The 12131-nt window shown below is 39.9% G+C and overlaps 1 protein-coding gene across 1 annotated transcript in view; it reads right to left on the reverse strand.

The window, feature by feature from the left end:
- LRP1B (LDL receptor related protein 1B) overlaps nt 1-12131 on the reverse strand; it is a 1871059-nt gene that overhangs the window by 1004561 nt on the left and 854367 nt on the right. Inside the window, exons 4-5 of the mRNA XM_073545568.1 lie at nt 9726-9845; nt 8181-8309 (exon numbers count right to left, since the gene is read on the reverse strand). Coding sequence (XP_073401669.1) covers nt 8181-8309; nt 9726-9845 — 249 coding nt within the window. The remainder of the gene's footprint in view (nt 1-8180; nt 8310-9725; nt 9846-12131) is intronic.

Consider the following 12131-nt stretch of genomic DNA (forward strand, 5'->3'; position numbering starts at 1 on the left):
TGGAAGTCACCTTGCTACACTTGTAAGGAGAGCTTTAAACTAGAACAACATGGGAAGGGAAGCAAAAGACCAGAAAAAGCCATACACCTGACAAATGCTATTGAGAACTCTGCTATTAGAAGTGGAAAGGAAGAACAAAGACGAAAGAATCTAATTAATAAAAATATTGGAGAAAGAGAAACCAATTACAAACTAAAATGTTTCTATACTAATGCACAAAGCATGGGCAACAAACAAGGAGAATTGGAACTACTAACACAGGAAAAGAAATATGATGTCATTGGAATCACTGAAACTTGGTGGGACAATACACATGATTGGAATACAAGACTAGAAGGATACAACTTATTTGCAAGAAACAGACTTGATAAACGAGGAGGGGGTGTCGCATTGTATGTTCGAAACGCGTATATCTGCACAGAGATTGAAGCTTCAGAGACTGGGAGTTCTGTGGAAACTGTTTGGGTAAGAATACAAGGACAGAACAATGGAAAGGACACCATTGTAGGCATTTACTACAGGCCGCCTGTGCAAGCCGAAGATATAGATGAACTCTTTATGCATCAGATGGCCAAGTTCTCCAAAAAATATGACATAGTTGTCATGGGAGATTTCAACTATCCAGACATTTGTTGGGAATCTCTCTCAGGCAAAACTAACAGGTCAAGGAAATTCTTATCCTCTCTTGCTGACAACTTTATCTTCCAAAAGGTAAGGGAGAAAACAAGGGGAACTGCTACCTTGGATCTAATCCTTATAAACAGGGAGGAAATGGTTGAGGAGGTAAAAGTGGCTGGGACCCTAGGAGGTAGCGACCATGCTATTTTAGAATTTTGGATAACTAGAGGTGGAAGACCTGTGAAGACTCAGACATCAAGGTTAGATTTCAGAAAGGCAGATTTTAAGGGATTCAGAAAGAGAATTGGAGGGATCCAATGGCTGGATATCCTTAAAGACAAAAATGTCCAGGAAGGATGGGAAATCTTGAAAAATGAAATTCTCAAAGCACAGTTGTTAACAATTCCGAAAAGAGGGAAGAATAGGAAGCATTTAAGGAAACCAGGATGGATGAACACAGAACTTAAGCACATGCTAAAAAGGAAGAAAAAAATGTTTATAAAATGGAAAGAGGGAGGCATATCTAAAGAAGAATATAATGCTGTCTGCAGAACCTGCAGGGCACAAATCAGATTATCTAAAGCTGAAAATGAACTGAGGCTTGCAAGAGATGTCAAAAGCAATAATAAAGGATTTTGGGGATATGTCAAAAGTAAAAGAAAAGTCAAAGATGCTATAGGATTTTTACAGGATGAAAATGATGAAATGGTAAGACAGGATGTTGAGAAGGCTGAACTTTTAAATTCCTATTTTGCATCTGTTTTCTCTCAGAAAGGAAATGCAACATCAACTGTTATTCACTGTCCTATTAAGGGAATAGAAGAATCCAGGATATCTATAAACAGAAAGATAGTGAGGAAACACTTAGCTAACCTAAATGAATTCAAGTCTCCAGGTCCAGATGAATTACACCCCAGAGTACTGAAGGAGATAGCAGAAGAAATTTTTGAACCCCTCTCCATAATCTTTGAAAATTCTTGGAGAACAGGAGAAGTGCCAGAAGACTGGAGAAGAGCAAATGTTGTTTCTATCTTTAAAAAGGGGAAGAAGGTGGACCCAGGCAACTATAGGCCGGTGAGTCTGACTTCTATACCAGGAAAGATCTTTGAACAAATTATTAAACAACATATATGTCAATACCTGGATAAGAATGAAGTGATTAAACAGAGTCAGCATGGGTTTGTAACTAATAAGTCATGTCAGACTAACTTAATTTCCTTCTATGACGGAATCACTGATTGGGTGGATCAAGGAAATGCTGTAGATATAGTATATTTTGACTTCAGCAAAGCATTTGACAAAGTCTCTCATACAATCCTTATTGAAAAAATGACTAAGTATGGAATGGACAAGGCAACTGTTAGGTGGATTCATAACTGGCTTAGTGATCGGACCCAAAGAGTGGTCGTAAATGGCTGCACATCCAGTTGGAAGAATGTCTCAAGTGGGGTACCACAGGGCTCTGTCCTGGGCCCTGTATTGTTCAACATCTTTATCAACGATTTAGATGAAGGAATTGAGGGTAAACTGATTAAATTTGCTGATGACACAAAGCTAGGAGGGATAGCTAATACTAGAGAAGAGAGAGAGAGGATTCAAAAAGATATAAATAAACTGGAGAAGTGGGCAGCAACTAACAGAATGGTTTTTAACAGGGAGAAATGCAAAGTACTACATCTGGGCAATAAAAATGAAAAAAGCATATATAGAATGGGAGGAATAGGGCTAAGTGACAGCACATGTGAAAAAGACTTGGGTATACTAATAGATCACAGACTGAATATGAGTCAAAAGTGTGATGCAGCAGCAAAAAAGGCAAATGCAATTCTAGGATGTATTAACAGAAGCATACAGTCTAGATCACGTGAAGTAATTATTTCCCTCTACTCCTCTTTGGTCAGACCTCATCTGGAATATTGTGTCCAGTTTTGGGCACCACATTTTAAAAAAGACATCAACAAACTGGAGCAAGTTCAGAAAAGAGCGACCGGAATGGTGACCGGTCTGCAAACCCTGTCTTATGAGGAAAGGTTGCAGGATTTGGGAATGTTTAGTTTGCAAAAGAGAAGACTGAGAGGAGACTTAATAGCTGTCTACAAATATCTAAAGGGCTGTCACATTGTAGAAGGATCAACTTTATTGTCATTTGCACAAGGAAAGACTAGAAGCAATGGGATGAAACTGAATGGGAGGAGACACAGATTAGATATTAGAAAAAACTTTTTGACAGTTAGAGTGATCAATGAGTGGAACAGGCTGCCACGAGAAGTGGTGAGTTCTCCTTCAATGGAAGTCTTCAAACAGAGGCTGGACAGACATCTGACTGGGATGATTTAGCGAATCCTGCTTTGAGCAGGGGGTTGGACCAGATGGCCCAGGAGGTCCCTTCCAACTCTACGATTCTATGATTCTATGATTCTATGATTCTATGATTCTATATGTATAATAAAACATGTGTAATTGAAATAATTTTCTGGAAAAATGATTTATTTTCTGGGACAATTTCGATGATGCCAACACTTTCGGCCATAACTGTATAAGATACGCAGAACTTTTCGATACTAAGAAGTTGAGTACTTTTTATTACTAGCAGCCATGTAGAAGACTGATTTCCAGGCAGAAAATATTTGAATAAAATATACTGTCAAAGAAAAAGAGGTCAAGATAATTCATCAACCCAAATCCTTGACACAGCGGAGATGTTTAATTAAATATGGCTATTGGAAGCATATTTTAATTGAATTGTAATGTATATCAGGAAAGTAAAGCTATTACCGTGTAAACTTGTTGAACCGCAGCTAATCATTTATTTGAATGGAATGAGACTATAATTTTCAGGTAAGCATTTCGACATAACATCGGAAGATTTACATACATCCCTCCATCTGCTGCTTGAAATTTACGTAAAATGATAAAAAATTGATACATTTTCCTTCTAAAATTCTTCTAAGTAACATTTTCATGGGAAAAACCAACTAAGTGCTCACATCATTTAGCGTATTTATCTTACAGTGAGAAGAGACGTCAATCAGGAGAATTTTCCATGCAGATGTGGCACAAAGGAATTTAGGGCTATTTTGACACCACAGGAATACAGCAATAAAAGGAGAATGGATCTAGTCACAGCTCATCATTAAAATGGAAACGAAAAAATAAAGTTTTTGCCTTATGCAAATCTTGGATACAGCATTGTGATGTTCCCGTTACTTGCAAAAGTATTCACCACCTTGGCTTTTCATCTATTTTGCTACATTACAAGGTGTGTAAACATTTTTTTGTAATCTGATTTGTGTGTGATGCATCAGCACTAACTAGTCTAAGTTGAAGCGAAGTGAGAAAATATAAGCACAAATTAAATTTATAGGATCAAATAACTAAAAATTGGCGTGTGTATATGTACTCACCCTTTTGTAATGAAGCCTCTAAAAAGTTCTGGTGCAAGCAGTTTCCGTCATAAGTCCCATGTTTAGTGAAAGGACTTCACCCTGTGTGCAATCTAAGGGCCCCGTCACACACAACGAGATCACTGATTTTGTGACGCATCAGCGATCTCTCCAGCGATATCGCTGTGTGTGACGGGGATCAGCGACCGGCCCCCCTGCCGGGTATCGCTGATCGTGCAGGATCGTCCTGGGCCATTTTTTCCTCATCGCAGCGAGAGACCAGCAATCAGCGATGCTACATGCTGGTTTCCAACATAAACATCAGGTAACTAAGAGCCGTGCGGCTCTTAGTTACCCGATGTTTACGTTGGATACCAGCATGCACGCTGGTATCTAGGGTAAACAGCGGGTATCCAAGAGCTGCGCGGCTCTTAGATACCCGCTGTTTACATTGGAAACCAGCTTGCTCGCTGGTCCTGATCGCTGAAGGGGCTGTCTATGTGACAGCTCACCAGCGATCAGCCTAATCATGTCCCAGCGATCCCATCCATGTCGGATCGTTGGTGGGATCGTTGGGACATTGTTATGTGTAACGGGGCCTTAAGTGTACCATGGTCTGTCATTATATACACTTTACCTTTTCTGAAAAGCCACAGAGGCTGCAACACCATTAACAAGAGACACCACTGATCAAACACCAAGAAGACCAAAGAGATCTCCAAACAACATCATGAAGACTAAGGAGATCTCCAAACAACACCATGAAGGCCAAGGGGATCTCCAAACAACACCATAAAAACCAAATAGATCACCAAACAACACCACATGAAGACCAAGGAGATCTCCAAACAACACCATGAAGACCAAGTAGATCTCCAAACAACACCATGAAGACCAAGGAGATCTCCAAAGAACACCATGAAGACCAAGGAGATCTCCAAACAACACCATGAAGACCAAAGAGATCTCCAAACAACACCATGAAGACCAAGGAGATCCCCAAACAACACCATGAAGACCAAGAAGATTTCCAAGCAACACCATGAAGACAAAGGAGATCTCCAAACAGCACCATGAAGACCAAGGAGATCCCCAAACAACACCATGAAGACCAAGAAGATTTCCAAGCAACACCATGAAGACAAAGGAGATCTCCAAACAACACCATGAAGACCAAGGAGATCCCGAAACAAGGCAGGGACAAAGTTGCTGAGAAACACAAGTAAGTGTTGGGTTATAAAAAAATCTCCCAATCTCTGATGATCCCCCAGAGCACCATCAAATCCATTATCATCAAAAGGAAATAACATGGTACCACAACAAAGCTGCCAAGAGAGGGCCACACACCAAAACTCTGAACCAGAACAAGGAGGGCATTAATCAGAGAGGCAGCACAGAGTCTAAATGTAAACCTGAAGAATCTGCAGAGGTCACAAGCACAGAAAGGAGTATCTGTCCATATGACCACAAAAAACCCTACACTCCATAGAGGTGGCCTTTATGGAAAAATGGCCAGAAAAAAAGCCTTTGCCTAAACACAAAAATTGTATGGCTCGTATTGAGTTTGCCAAAAGACATGTGGGAGACTCCCCAAATGTATGGTGGAAGGTAATGTGGTCAGATAAGACCAAAATTTAACTTTTTGCCCACCAAGATAAATGCTATGTCTGGAGCCAAACCAACACAGCTCATCACCCCAAGAACACCATCCCCACAGTGAAAGATGGTGGTAGCAGCATCATGCTGTGCAGATGTTTTTCGGCAGCAGGGACAGGGAAAATGGCTCGAGTCGAGGGGAAGATGGATGGTGTAAAATACAACAGGGATATTCTTGAGCCAAATCTGTTTTGGTCTTCAGGGATTTGAGTGGGACAGAGGTTCACCTTCCAAAAAGACAATGACCCAGAGCATACTGCTAAAGCAACACTCGAGTGGTTTAAAGGGAAACGTATAAATGTTTTAGCGTGGCCTAGTCAGAGTCCAGACCTTAATCTAATGGAGAATCTGTGGTCAGACTTGAAGATACAGTCATATATAAAAGTTTGGGCACCCCTATTAATGTTAACCTTTTTTCTTTATAACAATTTTGGTTTTTGCAACAGCTATTTCAGTTTCATATATCTAATAACTGATGGACTCAGTTATATTTCTGGATTCAAATGAGGTTTATTGTACTAACAGAAAATGTGCAATCTGCATTTAAACAAAATTTGACCGGTGCAAAAGTATGGACACCCTTATCATTTTCTTGATTTGAACACTCCTAACTACTTTTTACTGACTTCCTGAAGCACTAAATTGGTTTTGTAACCTCATTGAGCTTTGAACTTCATAGCCAGGTGTATCAAATCATGAGAAAAGGTATTTAAGGTGGCCACTTGCAAGTAGTTCTCCTATTTGATTCTCCTATGAAGAGTGGCATCATGGGCTCCTCAAAACAACTCTCAAATGATCTGAAAACAAAGATTATTCAACATAGCTTTTCAGGGGAAGGATACAAAAAGTTGTCTCAGAGATTTAACCTGTCAGTTTCCACTGTGAGGAACATAGTAAGGAAATGGAAGAACACAGGTACAGTTCTTGTTAAGCCCAGAAGTGGCAGGCCAAGAAAAATATCAGAAAGGCAGAGAAGAAGAATGGTGAGAGCAGTCAAGGACAATCCACAGACCACCTCCAAAGACCTGCAGCATCATCTTACTGCAGATGGTGTCACTGTGCATCGGTCAACAATACAGCGCATGCATAACGCCTTTTTGTATGACCAAACAACTCAATCTTTGTTTCATCAGTCCACAGGACCTTCTTCCAAAATGTAACTGGCTTGTCCAAATGTGCTTTTGCATACCTCAGGCGACTCTGTTTGTGTCGTGCTTGCAGAAACGGCTTCTTTCGCATCACTCTCCCATACAGCTTCTCCTTGTGCAAAGTGCGCTGTATTGTTGACCAGTGACACCATCTGCAGCAAGATGATGCTGCAGGTCTTTGGAGGTGGTCTGTGGATTGTCCTTGACTGTTCTCACCATTCTTCTTCTCTGCCTTTCTGATATTTTTCTTGGCCTGCCACTTCTGGGCTTAACAAGAACTGTACCTGTGTTCTTCCATTTCCTTACTATGCTCCTCACAGTGGAAACTGACAGGTTAAATCTCTGAGACAACTTTTTGTATCCTTCCCCTGAAAAGCTATGTTGAATAATCTTTGTTTTCAGATCATTTGAGAGTTGTTTTGAGGAGCCCATGATGCCACTCTTCATAGGAGAATCAAATAGGAGAACTACTTGCAAGTGGCCACTTTAAATACCTTTTCTCATGATTTGATACACCTGGCTATGAAGTTCAAAGCTCAATGAGGTTACAAAACCAATTTAGTGCTTCAGGAAGTCAGTAAAAAGTAGTTAGGAGTGTTCAAATCAAGAAAATGATAAGGGTGCCCATACTTTTGCAACGGTCAAATTTTGTTTAAATGCGGATTGCACATTTTCTGTTAGTACAATAAACCTTATTTGAATCCAGAAATATAACTGAGTCCATCAGTTATTAGATATATGAAACTGAAATAGCTGTTGCAAAAACCAAAATTGTTATAAAGAAAAAAGGTTAACATTAATAGGGGTGCCCAAACTTTTACATATGACTGTATCTGTTCACCAAAGGAAAACATCTAACATGAATGAGCTGGAGCAGTTTTGCCTTGAGGAATGGGCAAAAACTCTCAGTGTTAAGATATGGAACTCTTACAGACTTATCCACAGCGACTTGCAACTGTAATTGTCGCAAAAGGAAGCTCTACAAAGTACTGACTTTGGGGGGGCATGAATAGTTATGCACACTGAAGTTTACAGTTTCGTGTCCTATTTATTGTTTGCATCACAAAAAAAAGAAAACCACATGTTCACATTTGTAGACATGTTATTTACATGAACTGTGGCAAACCCTCAAAAAAACCCGTGAAACTCCAGGTTGTGAGGTAGCAAAACACGAAAAATGGCAAGGAGGTGAATACTTTTGCAAGCCACTGTGGCTAGATAGATAGATAGATAGATAGATAGATAGATAGATAGATAGATAGATAGATAGATTTGAATGTTGGTAACTTGTGCTTTATATAGTTCCTTATTGTCTATGCTTTATTCTTGTCCTATAATTGCACACAAGAAATCACAGGCAGTTACGGGAACTTACCATTTTTTGCTTTGCAGGATCTGCTGTCAGGCTGCATGATATAACCCTCCACACAGCTGCAAGTGTAAGACCCCTGTGTATTTCTACAAGTCTGGCTGCAGGAACCGTACAATGCGCACTCATCTACATCTGAAAGAGATATGACGGGGAGAGATTAATCATCCATACTCCGCATTATGAGCACAAAGACCGAGCTGAATTATATATTGTCATATCATACAATAAATAATTTAGCAATAATAATAAAGATATATGCCAGACATTTACATTCCATTGTGAACCTAATACCTTTAGAGGAGAATCCAGTGGATTTATATAATGCATGTAATATTTATATATTTCTTTTAAAAGACTAGCAAGAAGATGCCTGCATGTTCATAATGTCAGATGCTGTGAATATTCTTTATTCCTAAATTATTAGTTAAAAATGACTTAAAACATATCTTTGCTCCAAATACATTTCAAAAACTTAAGAGCGAAATGCGAACATTTCATCTACCTAGAGCCACCACTAGGGGGAGCGTAGGAGATTAATGAATACAGGTAATATTCAATAATATTATAGCATGCAGTGAGCTCTTTAGCTCTCCCTAATGATGCCTTCAGGAATCTGGACTTGTATCACCAGCCTCTATGTTTCTGCAGGAGATTTGGAAGTTTACGTCAGAAAACAAAAGCGCATTATCCATTATATTATACATTATATCCACAATCCATTATAGAAATATAGGAAGCAAAGAATGTTTTCTATTTCCTTTACAGTTTTCTTAGTACAGACTCTTGAGCCTTCAACACCCCATCTTACCAACACATGAGTCACCCTCTAATATGTGCAGCTCCAATAATACTGTTGTCAGAAACTACATTCCAAGACGGCATCCTCAGATCCGTCAGACTTGGCTGGAATAAAAGCAATGCATTAAGAACCGAGCTCAAAAGCACAGAATTATGTAATAGATAGATAGATAATAAGATAGATAGATAGATACTAGTGATGAGCGAGTATGCTCGTTGGTCGAATTTTCCTGAGCATGCTCGGGTGTCCTCCGAGTATTTGGGCGTGCTCGGAAATCTAGATTTCGTCGTCTCGAATGTATGATTTGCGACTGCTGGACAGCCTGAATACATGTGGGAAATCCCTAACAAACAGGCACTCCACACATGTATTCAGACTGTCTAGCAGCCGCAAATCATGCAGCTGAGACGATGAAAACTAAATTTCCGAGCACGCCAAAATACTTAGAGACCACCTGAGCATGCTCGGGAAAACCCCGGCAACGAGCATACTCGCTCATCACTAATAGATACATTTCAGTGCAGACTGCTGTTTTCTCATCTCTGGACCGCTATTGCAGTCCTTATAAATAGTCATGGCGCCATCAAAGCTATGGAAATAACCAAGCTCAATTCACCCTAACTCATGCATGGAATGCCAAGGCAGCCCAGTCCAACCGCAGATTTAAGGCTCATGATGATGCCATTTCCAACAGCTCAATGCCACAATGTGTAGCACTGGGACAATGCCATCCATTAGTGGTGTCTTACCTACACAGCTCCTCATGTCTGCTGCTAGCTCATAGCCGTCCCTACAGTAGCACTGGGTGCTGTTCCTGCTGATGGCACATTTGTATTGGCAGTCCTTTTTGTGACATGCTGATTGCAGTTCTGAAAGAAAGCAGAAAAGAAGAAAAAAACATAAGTACCCAACAATTCTCTGGAGAAAGTGTGAAAGATCATTCCTGAACCCATTATAAAAATATATAACGGAAACCTGTCCAGTCCGCTGACTGTCCCCAATCACTACTACAGCAGGATGCATCATGATTCCTATGTTCTGATGCAATGTGCAATATTAATGTTGCTGTTTTTGTTTTGCTCTATTTTATATATTAACTTTTAATCTTCTGCTCGCCATATGCTATTGAGGCCTTACTAGTCCAGCAGGATGTCTCTTCCACCATGATAGTCCTGCTTCGGGTCCTTTGATAGCAATGCTTCTCTGAGTACAAATGACAGTCTAGACACAATCACCGTCATTGTAGGACTTCTGGAAATCTCATACATGTTTGTGCAAAATACTCACGGCGATCTTCTGTGAATACACTGAGCTTGAACTGCGGTGCCCTCATCACTGGCATTTTCCCACAGTCCAGAGGTCACCGCCATTCAGGCTGTGAGGGAGCGCAGCTTCAGTGACGTCACCGCTAGTCACTGAAGCTTCGCTCCCAACAGCTCATTCACCAGTGGTTTTCAACTAGGATGGTCACATCTTGGTACCGTCCAGGTTGATAACTATTTCTCCCCAGATATGGATTACAGCATGGGACACAATGATGGACAGGTATGGGATATTGTTGGTTTATTATTTTACCTTTATTACAGGAGATCAAGGGCATTGGGGGAATAGGTGAAGTCATAAGTATGGTTTAATTAAGAATATTAAAGAAGTCTGTGTCTTTATTTCAAATAAAGGATTTATTACTGGATGGCTGTGTTTTCTTTACAATTTGACTATGGGGTTAGTAATAGGGGCGTCTTATTGACGTCTCTTCATTATTAACTCGGGCTTGATGTCACAAAGGTGACATCAACCCCCACAACTATTACCCCACTTGCCACCATTAAAGGGCAAGTGGGAAGATCAAGGCTATGTGCCAAAATTGAGAGTGCGGTTTATAGAGCAAGAGGAACAAAGCTATTAAATTTCATATACTAAATCCAACAATTAGGCCATGTTTATAAAAATATACAAAATATGTACAAAGGGAGCAAGACAATACAGTATATGCAATCACATAGAAAATGAAAGGGATAAACAGTAGAAAATTACTAGACCTGAAGACACTGGAATTATGCAGATGTTGGTAGAGGGGAGCAATCCGATTGGAATATGATACAGACCTACAATGAGCTGTATCTCCTAGCACTGACTGCAAGTGAGAATCTGCTTTTACCAGGTAAGAGTCACACCCCTTGGTAAAATTTGTTAGTCTTAAAGATATCTGACTCCCTGGAGGTCCCAGGCGGGATGTATTAATGCCATATTTGCTATCATGATTTTAGGTTTCATGGCATATTCAACTTTGTCCATGTGGCCAATATTTATTCACGGCTGGTGCGCAAACCGCGCAGTGATGTATGTAAATTAGTTATATCTGCCACTGCACCACAATGCTGAAAATATGTCTTCCATAACTATAGGAACCTACGTCAGTCACAAAAAAAGAATATTGATAACTGTTGTCTGGTGCGATCACAACTGCCTGTAATTATTTTGAACACAGGAATACTTATCTACACAGAAGAGAAAAGTACCACCTAACAGCCTGTTGTACTGACGTCATGTCTGCTCTTTATCAGATAACCTACTTTAATAACCTGTTCCCAGCAGGGGGTCAGATGGAGTGATAGAGTGTTAGCTCTTTTTATTTCATTTACAGTTTATGATGAAGTCATGCTTCTATTCTCAATATAAGAGTGAATGTCTCCTCTCGAGACGGTTTAGAAATTGGTCCTATTTTACCATTACATTTATGAACTCATACTGGTACTTCAGAGTTCTTTTCTATTATTTAGTGGGGGGTTCAGACAGTGGAATCCCATATGTTCTGCCAGTTTTCACCTATCCTGAAGAACTTTCTAAGTTGAAATAATTCTTTTAAAGTTTAGTCCTATTTATAGATAGGTTAAAGGAATCTGAAAATTAATGCTACAAGAGCAATGTTCAGCATGAATTAGGGACAGGCTCTTGTTATAAATAGTTATGGGGAGTATTAAAGAAAACATACAGCATTTTGCGGATTATAAGACGCACCACAAATTTTGGGGTGCAAAAAATGATTTTAAATAAAATGGTGGTGCGTCTTATATTCCTTTTTAATGGTAGTTTACTGGGGGGCGGCTGCGGTAGAGTGGGGTCACAGGAGGCAGGGTTGTTGCTTTAGTAGGCCG

This window comes from Dendrobates tinctorius, unplaced genomic scaffold (assembly GCF_039654945.1).
Source record: "Dendrobates tinctorius isolate UK_male_01 unplaced genomic scaffold, ASM3965494v1 ptg000143l, whole genome shotgun sequence".
NCBI lineage: Eukaryota > Metazoa > Chordata > Amphibia > Anura > Dendrobatidae > Dendrobates > Dendrobates tinctorius.